Here is a 22,796-nt window from a genome sequence, read left to right as displayed (position 1 = left end):
GGCTAGATGTGCCAAGCTTATAGAGACATACCCCAAGAGACTTGCATCTGTAATTGCTGCAAAAGGTGGCTCTACAAAATATTGATTTTGGGGGGGGTGAATAGTTATGCACGCTCAAGTTCTGTTTTGTCTTATTTCTTGTTTGTTTCACACAAAAAAAATATTTTGCATCTTTAAAGTGGTAGGCATGTTGTGTAAATCAAATAATACAAACCCCCCAAAAATCTATTTTAATTCCAGGTTGTAAGGCAACAAAATAGGAAAAATGCCAAGGGGGGTGAATACTTTTGCAAGCCACTGTAGGTGTTCCTTTTGTCAAGGTGGGAAAGGGCAGTGTGGAGTGCGATTGAGATTGCGTCATCTGTGGATCTGTTGGGGCGGTACGCGAATTGGAGTGGGTGTAGTGTTTCCGGGATGATGGTGTTGATGTGAGTTATGACCAGCCTGTCAAAGCACTTTGACCAGCCTGTCAAAGTGTTGACCCTTCTTTTTCAAGACCTCTGCAATCCGCCCTGGCATGCTGTCAATTAACTTCTGGGCCACATCCTGACTGATGGCAGCCCATTCTTGCAAAATCAATGCTTGGAGTGTGTCAGAATTTGTGGGTTTTTGTTTGTCCACCCGCCTCTTGAAGATCAACCACAAGTTCTCAATGGGATTAAGGTCTGGGGAGTTTCCTGGCCATGGACCCAAAATTTCGATGTTTTGTTCCCCGAGCCACTTAGTTTTTGCCTTATGGCAAGGTGCTCCATCATGCTGGAAAAGGCATTGGTCGTCACCAAACTGTTCTTGGATGGTTGGGAGAAGTTGCTCTCGGAGGATGTGTTGGTACCATTCTTTATTCATGGCTGTGTTCTTAGGCAAAAGTGTGAGTGAGCCCACTGCCTTGGCTGAGAAGCAACCCCAGACATGAATGGTCTCAGGATGCTTTACTGTTGGCATGACACAGGACTGATGGTAGCGCTCACCTTGTCTTCTCCGGACAAGGTGTTTTCCGGATGCCCCAAACAATCGGAAAGGGGATTCATCAGACTTTACCCCAGTCCTCAGCAGTCCAATCCCTGTACCTTTTGCAGAATATCAGTCTGTCCCTGATGTTTTTCCTGGAGAGAAATGGCTTCTTTGCTGCCCTTCTTGACAACAGGCCATCCTCCAAAAGTCTTCACCTCACTGTGCGTGCAGATGCACTCTGGTGGTGCCCCGATCCCGCAACTGAATAAACTTTAGGATACGGTCCTGGCGCTTACTGGACTTTCTTGGGCGCCCTGACGCCTTCTTCACAACAATTTAACCTCTCTCCTTGAAGTTCTTGATGATCCGATAAATGGTTGATTTAGGTGCAATCTTATTAGCAGCAATATCCTTGTCTGTGAAGCCCTTTTTGTGCAAAGCAATGATGACGGCACGTGTTTCCTTGCAGGTAACCATGGTTAACAGAGGAAGAACAATGATTTCAAGCACCACCCTCCTTTTAAAGCTTCCAGTCTGTTATTCTAACTCAATCAGCATGACAGAGTGATCTCCAGTCTTGTCCTCGTCAACACTCTCACCTGTGTTAACGAGAGAATCACTGACATGATGGCAGCTGGTCCTTTTGTGGCAGGGCTGAAATGCAGTGGAAATGTTTTTTGGGGATTAAGTTCATTTTCATGGTAAAGAGGGACTTTGCAATTAATTTCAATTCATCTGATCACTCATGACATTCTGGAGTATATGCAAATTGCCATCATCAAAACTGAGGCAGCAGACTGTGAAAATTAGTGTTTGTGTAATTCTCAAAACTTTTGACCATGACTGTAGGTATTACAGACTCGGTCAGGGAGAGGTTGAAAAATGTCAGTGAAGACACTTGCCAGTTGGTCCTGCGCATGCTCTGAGTACACGCCCTGGTAATCCGTCTGGCCCCGTGGCCTTGTGAATGTTGACCTGTTTAAAAAGGTCTTGCTCACATCGGCTACGGAGAGCGTGATCACACAGTCGTCCGGGATCACACAGTCGTCCGGAACAGCTGGTGCTCTCATGCATACTTCAGTGTTGCTAGCCTCGAAGCGAACATAAAAAGGCATTTAGCTCGTCTGGTAGGCTCACGTCACTGGACAGCTCGCGGCTAGATTTCCCTTTGTAGGCATAGCGGCATTTCTTGTAAGCGTCCGGATTAGTGTCCCGCTCCTTGAAAGTGGCAGCGCTAGCCTTTAGCTCAGTGCGGATGTTGCCTGTAATCCATGGCTTCTGGTTGGGATATGTACGTACGGTCACTGTGGGGTTGACGTCATCGATGCACTTATTGATGAAGCCGGTGACTGAGGTGGTATACTCCTCAATGCCATTGGATGAATCACGGAACATTTCCAGTCTGTGCTAGAAAAACAGTCCTGTAGCTTAGCATCCGCGTCATCTGACCACTTCCGTATTGAGCGAGTCACTGGTACTTTCTGCTTTAGTTTTTCTTGTAAGCAGGAATCAGGAGAATAGAATTATGGTCAGATTACGTCTCTGTGTGTGGAGTAAATGTGGTCTAGAGTTTTTTTCTCCTCTGGTTGCACATGTGACATGCTGGTAGAAATGAGGTCAAACGGATTTAAGTTTGCCTGCATTAAAGTCCCCAGCCACTAGGAGCGCTGCTTCTGGATGAGCATTTTCCTGTTTGCTTATGGCCTTGTACAGCTCGTTGAGTGCGGTCTTAGTGCCAACATCAGTTTGTGGTGATAAATAGACAGCTACGAATAATATAGATGAAAACTCTCTTGGTAGATAGTGTGGTCTACAGCTTATGAGATACTCTACCTCAGGCGAGCAATACCTCGAGACTACCTTAATATTAGACATCGCGCACCAGCTGTTATTGACAAATACACACACCCCCGCCCATCGTCTTACCAGACGTAGCTGCTCTGTCCTGCCGATGCACGGAAAACCCAGCCAGCTCTATATTATCCGTGTCGTCGTTCAGCCACGACTCGGTGGAACATAAGATATTACAGTTTTTAATGTCCCTTTGGTAGGATAGTCTCGACTGTAGAGCATAGAGTTTGTTTTCCAGTGATTGCACGTTGGCCAATAGAACCGATGGTAGTGGCGATTTACTCAATCACCTCCGAATCCTCACAAGGCACCCTGACCATCTCCCTCTGTAACTCCGCCTTTTCTTCACTGGAATGATGGGGATTTGTGCCTGGTCTCTGGAAAGCAGTATATCCTTTGCGTCGGACTAATTAAAGAAAAATTCTTAGTCCAGTTCAAGGTGAGTAATTGCTGTCCAGAAGCTATTTTTGGTCATAAGAGACGGTAGCAGCAACTTTATGTACAAAATAAGTTACAAACAAAATAGCACAGGTGGTTAGGAGCCTGTAAAACGGCAGCCATCCCCTCCGGCGCCATTATATAATATTCCCTTTACTGTGCACAACTGTTGGCCATGGCCTCAAAGCGTATCCTCATAGAGGATGGGTACCATTTGGGGGAACACAAGTTCAGTTGAGGCTCTGACCAACAGTAGTGCACTATAAAGGGAATAGGGTGTACAGTGCATACCTATCTTGTTGCCCCTCTGCCACTTGAAGGTGACCTTGCGGAGGCCGACGTGCATGACGTTGTCGTAGGATTTGGGGGTGTGGCACGCCTGGCCAATTATGTTCCTTTGCTTCATGACTGCGTAGCGTTTGTCCTCGAAGGACTTTATGGAGCGACGTACAGCTTCCATGGGGCTCTGTCTGGCTGCCGTGTCTGAGGACAAAGAGGTATAGAAGACAGACTGTCAGGAATGGAGAGGAATGGAAAACAGACCCGGATACTTTCTCAGTTGTCTAACTGTAAAGGTGAGGAATGGAAAACAGACCCGGATACTTTCTCAGTTGTCTAACGGTAAAGGTGAGGAATGGAAAACAGACCCGGATACTTTCTCAGTTGTCTAACGGTAAAGGTGAGGAATGGAAAACAGACCGGATACTTTCTCAGTTGTCTAACGGTAAAGGTGAGGAATGGAAAACAGACCCGGATACTTTCTCAGTTGTCTAACGGTAAAGGTGAGGAATGGAAAACAGACCCGGATACTTTCTCAGTTGTCTAACGGTAAAGGTGAGGAATGGAAAACAGACCCGGATACTTTCTCAGTTGTCTGACGGTAAAGGTGAGGAATGGAAAGGCATACAACAGACTGACTCTACACACTACTCTGGAGCAGTTTAGAGGTTAAGTGCCTTGCTCATGGGCACAACAAGAGATTGCACCTAAGACCTAGGATTTCAACCCCCATCTACCCCCTCATTTTTCTCACCTTTTGATTGGCTGATGAAGGTGCGGAGCTCCCAGCTTCTCCTGGCTGTGCTGCTGGGGTCTCCTCCCTTAGGATAGGAGGGTTCTGATGAGAGAGAGAACACAGACAGGCAGTAAGATGGGAGCTATGTCAAGGTAGAAAAACACACACAGGTCAAGTGACTACTCCTACTTTCTGATAGAGATCCATTTTATTTCATTCTTGTTCACAGTCGAAAAGACTGAATTATGCAGAATGCACAGTTACATTAAGACAATATCTTAAACAACTCAACAGGATAATGCAAACAATTAGAAGTGTCTAATACCTTCCCTGTTCTCAGTGGGACTGGAGTGTCGGCTCAGAGACCTGAACTGCAGCTCGGCCGCTACAGACCACAGCTTGTCGTTCTCCTGGAGGTTGGTCCCTCTGCACAGGGAGAGGCAGGTACCGTACAATCAACTACAATCTACCCAAGTTGTCAGACACCAGATGGGTATACTAAAAAGCAGGATCAATTAGTTAGCCAGCTAACTGATAAATAACCAGAAATAACAGTTGATTTTCTGGTTCATTAAAAAAAGCTAAACTTAGATATGCGTTTTCGTTTGTAAATCAACAAAAAACAACAAATGATATCAGAATGCCAACTCCTATGGCTATTGTGATGCCATGACAATGACCGTAGGAGACAGCACAAACAGATCTGGGCCCTGTGGTCAACCAATATCAGTCAAGAAAATCTTAGTCTTCTTAATAAAGAGAGACTCCTCTCTAGCTTTCAGAGGTTTGTGATTATTGAGATGGCGGAACCTGACAAATACGTGACATAATAACTCTATACCTCTCAATCCCTACACCACACCCTTAGAAATAGAATGAAAAGAAAGAATCTAGAATCCATTTCTATACCCATCCCACCAAAGTTCAGAAGTTAAACAGCTCAGCTAGAGCGCATGCTTTCATTTCCAAAGGCCAGAAACCAAACAAGCCAACGATCAAGAAGAAAGCTCCATCAGATGATTAGAATAAAAGCAAGGCCACACTACTAATATGGATTAATAGCAGAGTAACTCTGGCATTCTGGCATTTCACTCTTCCTGATGAGGTAGTTGTGTTTCCATCTCTCACGCCATTGACAACCACGTGTTGGAGAAAATGTGTGTTGTGGGACATTGGCTAGGTGGACAAAATGAAAGCGTGGATTAAGGTCTCTCCATATCCGTTGACAGCATTCAGGGTAACACCTGAACTATTCCTTTAAAAGACAGCCCTTATAAAACTGTAATTTTCATATTGTTATAAAGTGGTGTTTTCAAATGCACATTTCTGTTAGCGGCAACACATACAAAACTGTCAAGGAAAATACATAGCGGTTAGAGCGCTGGGCCAGTAACCGAAAGATCGCTGCTTCGAATTCCCGAGCTGACAAGCTGAAAAATCTGTCTATGCCCTTGAGCAAGGCACTTAACCCTAATTTGCTCCGTACTACCATGGCTGACCTGTAAAACAACAGATTTCACTGCACCTATCTGGAGTATGTGACAACCATTTTTTTATATATTTTTTTCATCTGGATAAGCATGCAGAACATGCTACTCTCTGGTTCCACTCCAAACTGAGAGACAGTATGGTAGGGGGGTAGGGTAAACCACCTGGTAAAATAAGGGGAAATAAATACAGAAATAAAACCTGAACCTCTAGTTGACAAGTTCAGATGGGAGGGGTGGGATATGGGATATCAGCCTGTGGCTGGGGTGCTCTGGGTTGACAGTACAACCCTGGTAGGAACTGGAACTTGGGGGGTGGGGCTACCTGACGTCATTTGGGGTGGATCCGGGTGCTTTGGTTGGACCGTGTTCCCCGGAGGTGGGGCCCTGAGGGGCGGGGACTGTGCGGGGGCCCGTAGGTAGACACAGCTGGGTCCGTAGGTCGCAAGGGAGACTCCTAGAGCTGGTGACAAAAACACACTGAGGAACTCTGGAGAGTGCCTTGGAGATGAGGTGGTGTGTGTGTGTGTCACAAGCAGTAACATCCTTTCAAAGAGGTCAACAGTTACACATGAGGTCACCAGTTACACATGAGAACGTGTTAACTCATACAGCGACAGAAAAGCGTTAATACAAGCTCAACCACCCAATTTAAAACCCATTAGTTACTGCACAAGAGCAGAGAACATGAGGAATATGAGAACATGCAGGAAAACATACATTTTTATAATAGGCTGTAAAAGGTTCTTAGTGCCTCATTGTAAGCATGACCTTTGACCTACCTGAAGCCCTCTGCATTGGGGATGAACAGCTGGGGGTTGGGGGGGTCACTATGGCAACGAGGGACCTTGACCGGTCGAGGACTGTTCCTGGAGGCTGAGTGTAGGAGAGAGAAAGGGCCATCCTCAACAAGGCCAAGATATTTGACTCCAGCCCCTACTTCAGTTCTGTTTCTACACACTAGTGTTTTGCCACTTTGGGCTAACAGAAGTTTATTTAATTTTATCCAAAGTGACATGTTCATTATGCACATGTGATCCCTGAGGGAATTGAACTCACAACCTTGGCATTGCTAGCACCATGCTCTTACCAACTGAGCCACACAGGTCCACATATTTGTACAGGGGAGGCGGGGTCTTACCTATGTACAGGCCACTGACTGGGCTGTGAGGCTTCCCGATCACATGACCAATGCACTCGTTCATCAGAGCTTGCAAATTCTGCAGAGGGAAGGATTTACATAATCACAATACCATTCTGCAAAATACCCAATCAATTCATCAATAGCGTAGTCAATTAATCAATCAGTCAATGAAGTAGTATTTTACCAGGAAGTCGTCCTCTGGTAAAGCAGAGATGAAGGCAGGTTCGATGGCTTGGAGGAAATCAAAGCCTTGAGTGGCCCAGCGGGGCCTGGTACCCCGGCCACTTTCACATTTAGTGAGGACGTAGTTCATCCACTTCCTGGCGAAAGAGATGTAGCGCTCCCCGATCCGCTGACGGAACTCCCCCGACATCAGACGCACCACCTCCTTGTGGTACTATGGAGAACAAAAAGTACTTCACTGGAACAGTTTAACCCCTACATCAAACAGACTCACAGCACTCTTCTTTGTGGTGATACTGTGAGGAACTTAAGGCTGCATTTAAACAGGCACACTCAGATCAGCTCTTTGGCCAATAATTGGGCAAAATATCCGAATTGGTATAGGGGTTAGACTGGGATCCTATCCATTGTACAATCCAGGTGTGCAAAGCTCTCTACTGCTGTACACCTCTGGATCAATAACGTTGACATTGTGCTGTCAGGCCGTTGTGTTCCGCCCTCATTGCTCCGCCCTCAACTTCCGGACTTGTCTCCGTGCTGTTTGTTGCTACTCGGCTATCTGCCAAACTTTTCAGTTTTTACTTTTAATACATTTACCAACGTCTTAGTTTTTTCCTCCCTCGACTTTTTTCACTAATCTGAAGATGGTGCTGGCTAAGGCAAAAACTGGCGAGTGTAGCGAGTATAAGGATATTGTTATCCACGTCGGCACCAACAATGTTAGGATGAAACAGTCAGAGGTCACCAAGCGCAACATAGCTTCAGCGTGTAAATCAGCTAGAAAGATGTGCCGGCATCGAGTAATTGTCTCAGGCCCCCTCCCAGTTAGGGGGAGTGATGAGCTCTACAGCAGAGTCTCACAACTCATTCGCTGGTTGAAAACTGTTTTCTGCCCCTCCCAAAAGATAGAATTTGAAGATAATTGGCCCTCTTTCTGTCCTGGCCTGCTGAGGAGTGACGGACTCCATCCTAGCTGGAGGGGTGCTCTCATCTTATCTATCAACATAGACAGGGCTCTAACTCCTCTAGCTCCACAATGAGATAGCCTGCTGCCTGGCCTGCACCCTGTTAGCCAGCCTGCCAGCATAGCAGTGTGCAGGCCAGGCAGCAGGCTGTTAGCCAGCCGGCCAGCTTAGTGGAGTCTGCCACTAGCACAGTCAGTGTAGTCAGCTCAGCTATCCCCATTGAGACTGTGTCTGTGCCTCGATCTAGATTGAGCAAAACAAAACATGGCGGTGTTCGCCTTAGCAATCTCACTGGAATAAAGACCTCCTCCATTCCTGTCATTATTGAAAGAGATTGTGATATCTCACATCTCAAAATAGGGTTACTTAATGTTAGATCCCTCACTTCCAAGGCAGTCATAGTTAATGAACGAATCATTTATCATCATCTTGCTGTGATTGGCCTGACTGAAACATGGCTCAAGCCTGATGAATTGACTGTGTTAAATTATGCCTCTCCTCCTGTTACACTAGTGACCATATCCCCCGTGCATCCCGCAAAGGCGGAGATGTTGCTAACATTTATGACAGCAAATTTCAATTCACACAAAAACAATTTTTTTTTTAATGACTGCGTTGTCTTTTGAGCTTCTAGTCATGAAATCTATGCAGTCTACTGAATCACTTTGTATAGCTACTGTTTACAGGCCTCCTGGGCCGTATACAGAGTTCCTCACTGAGTTCCCGGAATTCCTATCGGACCTTGTAGTCATGGCAGATATTATAATTTTTGATGACTTTAATATTCACATGGAAAATTCCACAGACCCACTCCAAAAGGTTTTCGGAGCCACCATCGACTCAGTGGGTTTTGTCCAACATGTCTCCGAACCTACTCATTGCCACAGTCATATCCTGGATCTAGTTTTGTCCCGTGGAATAAATATTGTGGAACTAAATGTTTTTTCTCATAATCCTGGACTATCGGACCACCATTTTATTACGTTTACAATCGCAACATATAATCTGCTCAGACCCCAACCAAGGACCATCAAAAGCTGTGCTATAAATTCTCGGACAACCCAAAGATTCCTAGAGGCCCTTCCAGACTCCCTCCACCTACCCAAGAACGTCGGAGTAGAAAAATATGTTAACCACCTAACTGAGGATCTAAATTTAACCTGGCGTAATACCCTAGATGCAGTCGCACCCCTAAAAACAAAAAACATTTGTCAAAATGAATTTGCTCCCTGGTATACAGAAAATTCCCGAGCCCTGAAGCAAGCTTCCAGAAAATTGTAACGGAAATGGCACTCCACCAAACTGGAAGTCTTCCGACTAGCTTGGAAAGAAAGTACAGAGCAATATAGAAGAGCCCTCACTGCTGCTCGATCTTCCTATTTTTCCAACCTAATTGAGGAGAATAAGAACAATCCAAAATGAATATTTGATACTGCAGTGATAAATTCATGAACTTCTTCGATGAAAAGCAAATTACGGACTCCTCTTTGAATCTGCGTATTTCTCCAAAGCTCAGTTGTCCTGAGTCTGCCAGAACCTAGGATCAATGGAGACACTCAAGTTTTTTAATCCTGTATCTCTTGACACATTCATGAAAATAGTCATTGCCTCTAAACCTTCAAGCTGCATACTGGACCCTATTCCAACTAAACTACTGAAAGAGCTACTTCCTGTGCTTGGCCCTCCTATGCTGAACATAATAAATGGCTCTCTATTCACCGGATGAGTACCAAACTCACTAAAAGTGGCAGTAATAAAGCCTCTCTTGAAAAACCCAAACCTTTACCTGGAAAATCAAAAAAACGAAGAAAAAAAAATCACCCATTCCTCTCAAACATTTTTGAAAAAACTGTTGCGCAGCAACCCACTGCCTTCCTGAAGAAAAAATATTGTATACGAAACGCTTCAGTCTGGTTTTAGACCCCATCATAGCACTGAGACTGCACTCGTGAAGGTGGTAAATGACCTTTTAATGGCGTCAGACCAAGGCTCTGCATCTGTCCTCGTGCTCCTAGACCTTAGTGCTACTTTTGACACCATCGATCACCACATTATTTTGGAGAGATTGGAAACCTTAATATAAACCTTTAATCTAAGCCTGGTTTAGATATTATCTTTTGGAAAGATAACTGTTCATCAATTGTACGTTTCGGTGATCCTCAAGGTTCCGTTTTAGGACCACTATTGTTTTCACTATATATTCTACCTCTTGGTGATGTCATTCGGAAACACAATGTCAACTTTCACAGCTATGCGGACGACACAGCTGTACATTTCGATGAAACATGGTGAAGCCCCAAAATTGCCTACCCTGGAAGCCTGTGTTTCAGACATAAGGAAGTGGATGGCGGCAAATGTTTTACTTTTAAACTCGGACAAAACAGAGATGCTAGTTCTAGCTCCCAAGAAACAAAGATCTGCTGTTGGATCTGACAATTAATATTGATGGTTGTACAGTCGTCTCAAATAAAACTGTGAAGGACCTCTGCGTTACTCTGGACCCTGATCTCTTTTGACGAACATATCAAGAATATTTCAAGGACAGCTTTTTTCCATCTTCGTAACAATGCAAAAATCTGAAACTTGTTGTCCAAAAATGATGCAGAAAAGCTAACCCATGCTTTTGTCACTTCTAGATTAGACTACTGCAATGCTCTACTCTCTGGCTACCCGGATAAAGCACAAAATAAACTTCAGTTAGTGCTAAACACGGCTGCTAGAATCCTGACTAGAACCAAATAATTGGACCATATTACTCAAGTGCTAGCCTCTCTACTTCCTGTTAAGGCTAGGGCTGATTTAAGGTTTTACTGCTAACCTACAAAGCATTACATGGGCTTGCTCCTACCAATCTCTCCGATTTGGTCCTGCTGTACATACCTACACGTATGCTACGGTCACAAGACGCAGGCCTCATTGTCCCTAGAATTTCTAAGCAAACAGCTGGAGGCAGGACTTTCTCCTATAGAGCTTAATTTGGGGGGAATGGTCTGCCTATCCATTTGAGAGACGCAGACTCAACCTTTAAGTCTTTACTGAACACTCATCTCTTCAGTAGGTCCTATGATTGTGTGTAGTCTGGCCCAGGGGTACGAAGGTGAACCGCAAGGCACTGGAGCGACGAACCACCCTTGCTGTCTCTGCCTGGCCGGCTCCCGTCACTCCACTGGGATTCTCTGCCTCTGACCCTATTACGGGGGCTGAGTCACTGGCTTACTAGTGCTCTTCCATTCTGTCCCGAGGAGGGGTGCGTCACTTGAGTGGGTTGAGTCACAGACGTGATCTTCCTGTCCGGTTTTGCGCCCTCTCGGGCTCATGTGGTGGAGGAGATCTTCGTGGGCTATACTCAGCCTTGTCTCAGGGTAGTAGGTTGGTGGTCTGTTGATATCCCTCTAGTGGTGTGGGGGCTGTGCTTTGGCAAAGTGGGTGGGGTTATATCCTGCCTGGTTGGCCCCGGACGGGGCCACAGTGTCCCCTGACCCACCCCTGTCTCAGTCTCCAGTATCTATGCTGCAATAGTCTATGTGCTGGGGGGCTAGGTTCAGTCTGTTATATCTGGTGTAATTCTCCTGTCTTATCTGGTGTCCTGTGTGAATTTAAGTATGCTCCCTCTAAAACTCTCTCTCTCCCTCCCCTCCTGGAGGACCTGAGCCCTAGGATCATGCCTCTGGACTACCTGGCCTGATGACTCCTGGCTGTCCCCAGTCCACCTGGTCGTGCTGCTGATCCAGTTTCAACTGTTCTGCCTGCGGCTAGGGAACCCTGACCTGTTCACCAGACGTGCTACCTTGTCTCGGACCTGCTGTTTTTGACTATCTCTCTCTACCGCACCTGCTGTCTCGACCTCTGAATGCTCGGCTATGAAAAGCCAACTGACATTTACTCCTGAGGTACTGACCTGTACAACCACTGATTATTATTTGACCGTTCTGGTCATCTATGAACGTTTGAACATCTTGGAAGAACAATCTGGCCTTAAATGGCCATGTACTCTTATAATCTCCACCCGGCACAGCCAGAAGAGGACTGGCCACCCCTCAGAGCCTGGTTCCTCTCTGGGTTTCTTCCTAGGTTCCTGCCTTTCTAGGGAGTTTTCCTAGCCACTGTGCTTCTTCATCTGCATTGCTTGCTGTTTGGGGTTTTAGGCTGGGTTTCTGTACAGCACCTTGTGACATCTGCTGATGTAAAAAGGGCTTTATAAATACATTTGATTGATTTGATTGATTTAGGGGTTAGACTGGTTTAGGTGTTAGACTGGTCAGACAAAAACACGAGGACCAAGCCAATCTTGCTATTATCCAAATGTCTTTATTTCTGTGGCATGTTCAATAGAACATATTGTTAAAAACTATGCAGTGTTTCCGTGTCAGCCTTCCTCAGAAAGATAACAATTGTCCAACCAGACCCAAATAGATCTGTTGACAATTACCTTCATCTAACAGCTCATCACTCTACAGCTCCACATCTCTCCAGCTCCACATCTCTCCAGCTCCACATCTCTCCAGCTCCACATCTCTCCAGCTCCACATCTCTCCAGCTCCACATCTCTCCAGCTCCACATCTCTACATCTCTACAGCTCATCACTGTACTAACACAACCCTCCAAGGCATTGAGCAGAACATTTTAATTAGTTGCAACACTGTGTGGAAAGACAGACAGCTTTACAATCATTCCCATACACAGTTTACATTCCACACTAGGGGTATTGAGGAAATACTCAGGAAGATTCTAAAGACTCTGACCTAAAGTAACCCACCCTCATGTTGCCGCCAGCAGCCCCTGGTTGCCGACTCTAATATAAGTAATATCGCCAGTTAGCCCACTGCTACCCTCCACCACCAAAGCCAAAGTTGTATCCCTGTAAAATGGCTTCTCTGTAGTACTGAGGTAGTATTCCAACTATAACACTCATTATTAGCCCACCCCTGAGTACTGAGGTAGTGTTTCCAACTATAACACTCATTATTAGCCCACCCCTGAGTACTGAGGTAGTGTTTCCAACTATAACACTCATTATTAGCCCACCCCTGAGTACTGAGGTAGTGTTTCCAACTATAACACTCATATAACACTCATATTCGAGATAAGGGATTCGAGACCAGAAAAATGTGAGTCCATTTCAAGACCATGATTGTAATTTTCAAATCACCACCATAATAAGAGTTCAAAATGTCCAGTATTTCTGTGTTCATATTTCAGATTCTTTAGACATTCAAAATAGTGAAAGAATGCATGCTGAGAGAAATAGAGCCACTCTAAAAATGATTACTAACCCAAACACAGTGGGGAACAATGGGCCTTGTCCGCCTTCAGAGGAGGGGTAAGGGTTTATAAAATAATAATTATTTTAATATCATAATAATTATCATTCTGATAAAAAAAAATTAAAAAAATGAATATATTTCACGTGCTTTGCGATTGTGTAGGCAACTTTGTGCATGATTTCTCTATTGTACTACATAATTGATAAGTCGTATACCTCCACTACTTTGATACACATCAGTAGGGATTAAGAATTGAGTATAAGCAATGCCCACTGAAAGAAATGTAGGTACAGGGCAGATACCTGCATATAGCCATCACTACACCACTGGCCCTTTGTGTTTTACAAAAAGTGCACTCTCCTACATGAGTGTGCTGGTATTACGATTTCTGTCTATTTAGAATCACAAACCTGTCACACACCGAAGGCCTATAGGTTCGCCACTGCACAAACATGTCTATAATAGATATAAAGGCTGTTAAGATACTGTATTAATGTTTCAAGAATATTTGGCCTGGCAAAGCGGTTATGCGCTGACTGAATGGAAGCTGACAATGAGTTTTTTTTTACTCCGCTGGTCTTGGGAAGAAATTACGAGTCCTCACTGTCTGAGACCGAATCAAGACCGAGTACAAATGTATCCGACACCGAGACAAGACTGAGACACTCAATATGTGGGCGAGTCCGGTCTCGAGTACTACAACACTGGTAGTGCAGCAGCTAAAAGTGGTGCGATATTAGCTAGACTGTACTACAACACTGCTTATCATACACCCACCCTCATCAACCCAACCTTCATATTATTATATATTATTATATAACCTCGAAGGCGAAGTTGTATCCCTGTATCATGGCTTCTCTGTAGTACTGCTGTAGCGTGGCCGACTCCGACTCCTCCACCTCCACCTCAAACTCTGACGTGAACATGTACTCCACCCGGTCAATGGCTGTGTTGATCTTTATACACAGTTGTAAGGCTTCGTTCTGTGGGGGGAGAAGAGGGAAGAGGTGGGTGGAAAGAGAGAAAGACAGAGAAATAATGAGAGTGTCTGTGTGTCTCTGACTCCCTCTCTAACTAAAAGGAAAAATAAATCACTTTATGAGGTCTGCTTCAAACACACAGGAAAAGTCTAATCGAGGACAGAGGAAGCTAACAGCTTTTGAAAACAGGGCCTCCAATGTGAGGAAGAATAAGAGACAACAGTTATGGGCATGACTTTTGGTTTCACAGCTCTCACTGCAGTATGAACATGACATTTGGCAAAGTAATTTGTGAACTTTCCCAATTGCAGCTCAAACTTGGGCTTAATAGTGGATCTTTTTTTACAACAGGGAAACTAAAAGCAGTATATGATCAAGGTAAATAAATCCAGCGGATGGTACCTTGAGATGCTCCAGGGCGCGGGCGATGAGGGGCTGGCTGGAAGTTTGTTCCCTGTGGAGGGTAAGCAGCTCGTCCATGCTCTGCTGGAAGGTCTTACGCTGGGACACCAGGTGGGCCGACTGCATCACTATCAGGAGCAGGTTCTCCACCTGATCAATATATTAAGAAAACAATCAATTATGTATTAATTCCTTTGGGCCACCAGGTGGGCCGGCTGCATCACTTTAGGCAAGTCAGAGTCAAGTCTCAAGTCCTTGAGGATGAGTGTGTAGAGTCAAGTCTAAAGGAGTCAGAGTCAAGTCCTTGAGGATGAGTCATAGTCCAGTCTAACAGCCAAGTCAGCAGTCTCTCTTCTCTTACATCTGTCGGTACAATGTTTGTTTGTGGAAAGCAGCTGCATACTATGTTATACATAGGTTCCCATTGCAACCAGGCTTAATAATCTACTTCAGAATGGGAGATGGGACTCTTCTCAAGATCACACACCTTGTCATGGCTACACTGCACATTGATTAATAAATCCTGTTCCCAGAATTCCCACCAACCGACCTTCATGGCCCGTAGCGTGTCCACAGTCTCCATCTGAGGTACCAGTTTGACCAGCTCCCCGTCCCACTGCCACTGCACCGCAGCCTGGCCTGCCTCGCCAGGCGAGTCCCCTGCTCCGTGCTTGCTCATCAGCAGGTAGGCCTCGTCCTCTGCCATCATCTCGTCGGGCTCTTTACTGCAGTCCTTACCAGCTGCAGCGTTAAGAAGCTGCAGGATGAGGGCCCGCTGGTCCATCAGGGAACAGGGGACAAACACCTCCAGCTCCTCCAGCCCTGGGATCTGGACCTGCAGACAAACAGGTTAGCATTGTCATCCTTCAAAGTGGAAGGGACATTCAGGAAGTAAACTGAAATGGCCATTTCATTGAAAAAGCAATGATGAATATTGGAATGTCAGTTTAAGTTCCTGAATAGAAACTTCCTGAAATGGAATTGACCCAGACCCTCTGTAGAACACAGAGTGAATAGCACAGAGGGTGGAAAGGAACGAAAGGTGTCATTTGAGGTACCTTGACATAGTTTCTCTCCTTGAGGGCCTCCAGGAGGCATGGTACCCCGCTGGTAATGCTGAAGTCTGCCGCAATCTCCAGGTCCTGTAGTGGGCGGGGGAGGGGAGAGAGGGAGAGGGAGAGGGAGAGGGAGAGGGAGAGGGAGAGGGAGAGGGAGAGGGAGAGGGAGAGGGAGAGGGAGAGGGAGAGGGAGAGGGAGAGGGAGAGGGAGAGGGAGAGGGAGAGAGAGAGAGAGAGGCATAGAGAGAGACAGTCAGAGCACTCAAAACACCCAATTATCTTATTTTTATACTTCCTATCCTTAACCTGGGAAGTCACATTGAGATTGACATCTCTTTTTCAAGTGAGCCCTAACCAAAAAAGCAGCATACATTTAGTTACATACACAGTACAAACATACATATATGCATTTGCCAAGTAAAACTTAGCAGGAGGAAGATGGGGAAAAACAAAAACTGCAGTCACCTTACGGAGCATTTTGGCAAAGCCCAGAGCTTTGGACGCCCTCTCTCTAGCCTCATGGAACAGTTCCTTGAGTGACCGGCTCGTCTCGATTACCGACCGCCTAGGACAACAAATCAGCTCAACATCAGTCTCTTAGCAAATCAAGTTCACTTTATTATCCCAACAGTGAGGAATTCAGTTGGTCATATTTAAAACCACATATCTAATAGTGATGTGTGTGGGGGGGGGCATTGTTACATAATCGTGATATTACAGCGATACTTTGACTCCAATTATCGATTTGTTTAAAAAAAAAAACATATAATATATACACTCAGCAAAAATATCATCAGCTGAAATGAAAAATCACAGAAATGTTCCATACGCACAAAAAGTATATTTCTCAAAAATGTTGTGAACAAATTTGTTTACATCCCTGTTAGTGAGCATTCTCCTTTGCCAAGATAATCCATACACCTGACGTGTGGCATATCAAGAAGCTGAATAAACAGCATGATCATTACAAAGGTGCACCTTGTGCTGGGGACAATAAAAAGCCACTCTAAAATGTGCAGTTTTGTCACACAACACAATGCCACAGATGTCTCAAGTTGAGGGAGCGTGCAATTGGCATGCTGACTGAAGGAATATCCACCAGAGCTGTTGCCAGAGAATTGAATGTTCACACCTACTCATGCAAGGGTTTTTCTTTATTTTTACTATTTTCTACATTGTAGAATAATAGTGAAGACATCAAACCTATGAAATAACACATATGAAATCATGTAGTAACCAAAAAAGTGTTAAACAAATACAAATATATTTTGTATTTGAGATTCTTCAAATAACCACTCTTTGCCTTGATGACAGCTTTGCACACTCTTGGCATTCTCTCAACCAGCTGCATGAGGTAGTCACCTAAAATGCATTTCAATTAACAGGTGTGCCTTCTTAAAAGTTAATTTGTGGATTTTCTTTCCTTCTTAATGCGTTTGAGCCAATCAGTTATTTTGTGACAAGGTAGAAGATATACCTATTTGGCTAGAACAGCTCAAATAAGCAAAGAGAAATGATAGTCCATCATTACTTTAAGACATGAAGGTCAGTCAATACGGGACATTTCAAGAACATTGAACGTTTCTTCAAGTGCAGTTGCAAAACCATCAAGCGCTATGATGAAACTGGCTCTCATGAGGACCACGACAGGAATGGAAGTCCCAGAGTTACCTCTGCTGCAGAGGATAAGTTCATTAGAGTTACCAGCCTCAGAAATTGCAGCCCAAATAAATGCTTCACAGAGTTCAAGTAACAGACACATCTCAACATCAACTCTTCAGAGGGACTGTGTGAATCAGGCCTTCAAATTGCTGCAAAGAAACCACTACTAAAGGACACCAACAAGAAGAAGAGGCCTGCTTGGGCCAAAAAACACGAGCAATGGACATCAGACCGGTGGAAATTTGTAGTTTGGTCTGGAGTCCAAATTTGCGATTTTTGGTTCCAACCGCCGTGTCTTTGTGAGACGCGGTGTGGGTGAACGGATGATATCCGCATGTGTATTTCCCACCGTAAAGCATGGAGGAGGTGGTGTTATGGTGTGGGGATGCTTTGCTGGTGACACTGTCTGTGATTTATTTAGAATTCAAGGCACACTTAACCAGCATGGCTACCACAGCATTCTGCAGCGATACGCCATCCCATCTGGTTTGCGCTTAGTGGACTATCATTTGTTTTTCAACAGGACAATGACCCAACACACCTACAGGCTGTGTAAGGGCTATTTTACCAAGAAAGAGAGTGGTGGAGTGCTGCATCAGATGACCTGGCCTCCACAATCCCCTGACCTCAACCCTATTGAGATGGTTTGGGATGAGTCAGACCGCAGAGTGAAGGAAAAGCAGCCAACAAGTGCTCAGCACATGTGGGAACTCCTTCAAGACTGTTGGAAAAGCATTCCAGGTGAAGCAGGTTGAGAGAATGCCAAGAGTGTGCAAAGCTGTCATCAAGGCAAAGGGTGGCAATTTGAAGAATCTCAAATACAAAATATATTTGTATTTGTTTAACACTTTTTTGGTTACTACATGATTCCATATGTGTTATTTCATAGTTTTGATGTCTTCAATATTATTCTACAATGTGAAAAACCCTTGAATGAGTAGGTGTGTCCAAACTTTTGACTGGTACTGTACGTATGGTCACTGTGGGGACGACGTCATCGATGCACTTATTGATGAAGCCAGGGACTGAGGTGGTATACTCCTCAATGCCATCGGAAGAATCCAGGAACATATTCCAGTCTGTGCTAGCAAAACAGTCCTGTAGCTTAGCATCTGCTTCATCTGACCACTTCCTTATTAACCGAGTCACTGGTGCTTCCTGCTTTAGTTTTTGCTTATAAGCAGGAATCAGGAGGATAAAATTATGGTCAGATTTGCCAAATGGAGGGCGAGGGAGAGCTTTGTACGCGTCTCTGTGTGTGGAGTAAAGGTGGTCTAGAGTTTTTTTTCCTCTGGTTGCACATTTAACATGCTGGTAGAAATTAGGTAGAACAGATTTAAGTTTCCCTGCATTAAAGTCCCCGGCCACTAGGAGCGCTGCCTCTGGATCAGCGTTTTCCTGTTTGCTTATGACCTTATACAGCTCATTGAATGCAGTCTTAGTGCCAGCATCGGTTTGTGGTGGTAAATAGACAGCAACGAAAAATATAGATGAAAACTCTTGGTAAATAGTGTGGTCTACAGCTTTCCATGAGATACTCTACCTCAGGAGAGCAAAACCTAGAGACTTCCTTAATATTAGATTTCGTGCACCAGCTGTTGTTTACAAATATACACAGACCGCCACCCCTTTGTCTTACCGGAGTCAGGCTGGGCCTATGCCCACCCATGGCTCCATCCCTGCCCAGGCATGTGAAATCCATAGATTAGGGCCTAATTACATTTATTTCAATTGACTGATTTCCTTATATGAACTGTAACCCAGTAAAATCTTTGAAATTATTGCATATTGCATTTATATTTTTGTTCAGTATATATATATATATATATATATATATTGAACAAAATATAAATGCAATAATTTCATATAATATATATATATATATATATATATATATATATATATATATATATATATATATATATATATATATATATATATATATATATATATATATATATATATATATTGTGATGTCACGAGAGGCTGTGTCCTGGAGGGACGTTACATCCCCTGAGGTGGCTGCAAACCCAGACAGCTATGGCTCCATCTGCTGGTATGGTCGGGAACTCCACCCCTCTATGGCCAATCTTCCCACGCAGCTGGAACAAATGAGGAGCTGATGAGCTGAAGGTTTGGGAAGGGAAGAGACACAGTCTCCAACCTGGGCTCTCTGGAGGACAAGAGTGCTGCACGTCCACTCCCATGAGGAATATAAGGATTTGGAGATACTTACCTTTGGGAAATACTCACCTTTGGATATATGCACCTGTGGAAATACGTGAGAGACATTTGGAAGGACTTTTGGCTGGGTTGGCCACTAGCTGCAACGTGGACTACAGTAAGGCTGGGGAAAAGTTATCTGAGCGAGTGAGAATTATGATTTTGGATGTGGAAGAGACATCCCTGAACTGTTAACCCTTAAAGAGCCACAAGAGAACAGAATTTTGTTATATTTTCGTTAATTTCCCAAGACCTATAATAAAATCCTTGTTTTGTTTGAACCTTGTCTCCTTGCACTACTTGAGCAATCCCGCTGAAAGCTGTGTAGCCTCTCGTGACGTCACAGATGGTGGAGAATACAGGCACGCTCAAGCGTTAATAGTGCATGTCAGAGGAGGATACCGAAGGTTTGATCACCCAGTTTTCCAAGTTGGCCGTAGGCTCCCCGCCCGACTGAAATGGAGGACATATTGAAAGCCCTTGTTGCTGGCCAGCAAGCCCAGATGCAAGCAAACGTGGCTCTCTTGGAGGAGCAAAAGAAAGCCAACCTTCTGAAGGCAGAGGAATTGCAGTTGCAGAGACAGAGGGTGGTCCAAAATACCCGCCCAATAAAGGCAAGTGACTTTATATCTAAGATGGGAGCTACCGATGACATTGAGGCATACCTGCATGCATTTGAGGCCACGGCCACTAGGGAAGCCTGGCCCAAGCAACAGTGGGTTGGTCTGTTAGCCCCCTTTCTAACCGGGGAATCGCTGAATGCTGTCCGGGACCTGGGCCCTGACCAGGTTACTGACTATGATGCCCTGAAGTCTGAGATCCTCAGCAGATATGGACTCACAAAGTTTGGTATGGCCCAGCGCTTTCACAGCTGGACCTTCCAACCAGACCAACCTCCTCGGGCGCAGATGCATGAACTTGTCCGAATCGCAAGGAAATGGCTGGATCCGCAGAGGAATACAGCAGCGGCGGTGGTGGAGGCCGTTGTGGTGGATCGTTACCTACGCGCCCTGCCTTATGAGGCAAAACGGTTCATCAGTCAACAGGCCTTGACCACGGCTGATCTGACCGTGGAAGCTGTGGAAAAGTACCAGGCCACAGCGGAGATGCTGAATGCTTCCCGAAAAGACCCCAGGAGTGCGGCCCCACCACAAATGGGAAGAACCCGTCCAAAGGACCCCAAGGTCTCGAACCCAGCCACGTCAGGACTTATCCCGGCTCCAGGGGGAGCCAGAAACCAGGCAGGTCCAAGAAGAGTACACCAGGAGGGGGAAACTCGACAGTGTTACCGGTGTGGGGAGATGGGACATATCTCCTGGCAGTGTGGGAAACCAGCCGATGAACCTATGCCCACTGCGGAGTCCTCCAGCTCAGCACCCACACACCGTTTGCCTCGCTCTTGGGAGTCGTAGATGGCGGCCCAGATCGACCCCCCACCTGCCCGGTAACTGTGAATCACCATGATGTGGAGGCCTTACTGGATTCTGGTAGCCGGGCCACCCTGGTGCGTAAGGATTTGGTGGGCCCAACGTGTCTGACCCCGGGGAAAGTCCTCCCAGTTTCCTGTGTCCATGGGGACACCAGAGAATACCCCATTACTGAACTTACAATGACCAGCACACGGGGAACCATACACACGACGGCGGGGGTGGTTGATTCCCTCCCCGTCCCTGTCCTAATTGGACGAGACTGCCCAGCCTTTTACCCACTCTGGAGAGAGTCTCAGGAGAGGATAACCCGAGTACCTCGGAAACGGAGAGGCAAGACTCATCCTGGGAAGGCTCCGGTGCAATCCTCCGAGTTACTCACTCCCGCCCGGGCTCTGATAGGGATGGCAGGTGCCCAGACCGACACAGAGACGGAGCTACAGAATCTGGACAAAGAACTGTCTGGTCTGAAGGGGACCGCTGAGAGGTATCGTTTGTTAAAGCAACAGTTAGACATGAAGACAGAAGAGTTAGATATCCTCCAGGCTAAACTCCAACAGAGCTCCTTCCATAAGCAACAGGAGGAGCTGGAGAGGCTGCGCAGGACCATCGAGGAGTGTGAGGAGACCCTGCGCAGTAGTAAGGAGGTCCAGAAGAAGGCAGAGGAGAAGTACAAGGTGTTGGAGAACAAGATGAAGAATGCGGAGGCAGAGAGAGAGAAGGAACTGAAAGCTGCTCAACAGAAGCTAAACTCTGCTAAAACCAAGGCTGATGCGTTCAGTAAGAAACTCAAGGAGAGACAACAGGAGGCTGAGTCCCTGGTCCTAGAGGTGGAGGAGTTGAAAGAGAGCAGGCTGGCAAGCACCACGGCAATGCGGACGCCCTCTCCCGGCGTGATGCCTTCTTCGCTGCCTTTACCCCGACGAGGACGTCGGTCCCGAGGAGGGGGATGTGTGATGTCACGAGAGGCTGTGTCCTGGAGGGACGTTACATCCCCCTGAGGTGGCTGCAAACCCAGACAGCTATGGCTCCATCTGCTGGTATGGTCGGGAACTCCACCCCTCTATGGCCAATCTTCCCACGCAGCTGGAACAAATGAGGAGCTGATGAGCTGAAGGTTTGGGAAGGGAAGAGACACAGTCTCCAACCTGGGCTCTCTGGAGGACAAGAGTGCTGCACGTCCACTCCCATGAGGAATATAAGGATTTGGAGATACTTACCTTTGGGAAATACTCACCTTTGGATATATGCACCTGTGGAAATACGTGAGAGACATTTGGAAGGACTTTTGGCTGGGTTGGCCACTAGCTGCAACGTGGACTACAGTAAGGCTGGGGAAAAGTTATCTGAGCGAGTGAGAATTATGATTTTGGATGTGGAAGAGACATCCCTGAACTGTTAACCCTTAAAGAGCCACAAGAGAACAGAATTTTGTTATATTTTCGTTAATTTCCCAAGACCTATAATAAAATCCTTGTTTTGTTTGAACCTTGTCTCCTTGCACTACTTGAGCAATCCCGCTGAAAGCTGTGTAGCCTCTCGTGACGTCACAATATATATATATACACACATACACATACACACACACACTACCATTCAAAAGTTTGGGGTCACTTAGAAATGTATTTGTTTTCAAAAGAAAAGCAATTTATTTGTCAATTAAAACAACATCAAATTGATCAGAAATACAGTGTAGACATTTGTTAATGTTGTAAATGGCTATTGTAGCTGGAAATTGCAGTTTT

The 22,796-nt window shown here is 45.5% G+C and overlaps 1 protein-coding gene across 4 annotated transcripts in view; it reads right to left on the bottom strand.

Annotated features, from left to right (window-relative positions):
* The window catches only part of LOC121554627 (mitogen-activated protein kinase kinase kinase 4-like), a 73,310-nt gene that overhangs the window by 12,129 nt on the left and 38,385 nt on the right, over positions 1-22,796 (bottom strand). For 3 of the 4 annotated variants that reach the window (XM_045216937.1, XM_045216955.1, XM_041868316.2), the window contains exons 10-21: positions 16,205-16,304; positions 15,740-15,823; positions 15,232-15,516; positions 14,682-14,831; positions 14,121-14,282; positions 7,071-7,283; positions 6,884-6,962; positions 6,525-6,618; positions 6,068-6,205; positions 4,581-4,681; positions 4,274-4,357; positions 3,532-3,723 (exon numbers count right to left, since the gene is read on the bottom strand). In XM_045216937.1, the coding sequence (XP_045072872.1) occupies positions 3,532-3,723; positions 4,274-4,357; positions 4,581-4,681; positions 6,068-6,205; positions 6,525-6,618; positions 6,884-6,962; positions 7,071-7,283; positions 14,121-14,282; positions 14,682-14,831; positions 15,232-15,516; positions 15,740-15,823; positions 16,205-16,304 (1,682 nt within the window). The remainder of the gene's footprint in view (positions 1-3,531; positions 3,724-4,273; positions 4,358-4,580; positions 4,682-6,067; positions 6,206-6,524; positions 6,619-6,883; positions 6,963-7,070; positions 7,284-14,120; positions 14,283-14,681; positions 14,832-15,231; positions 15,517-15,739; positions 15,824-16,204; positions 16,305-22,796) is intronic. The other variant, XM_045217011.1, reaches the window with a different exon arrangement.

This window comes from Coregonus clupeaformis, chromosome 1 (genome assembly GCF_020615455.1).
Source record: "Coregonus clupeaformis isolate EN_2021a chromosome 1, ASM2061545v1, whole genome shotgun sequence".
NCBI lineage: Eukaryota > Metazoa > Chordata > Actinopteri > Salmoniformes > Salmonidae > Coregonus > Coregonus clupeaformis.
The sequence above is the reverse complement of the archived record's forward strand: the minus strand, read 5'-3'. Positions and strand labels throughout refer to the sequence as shown.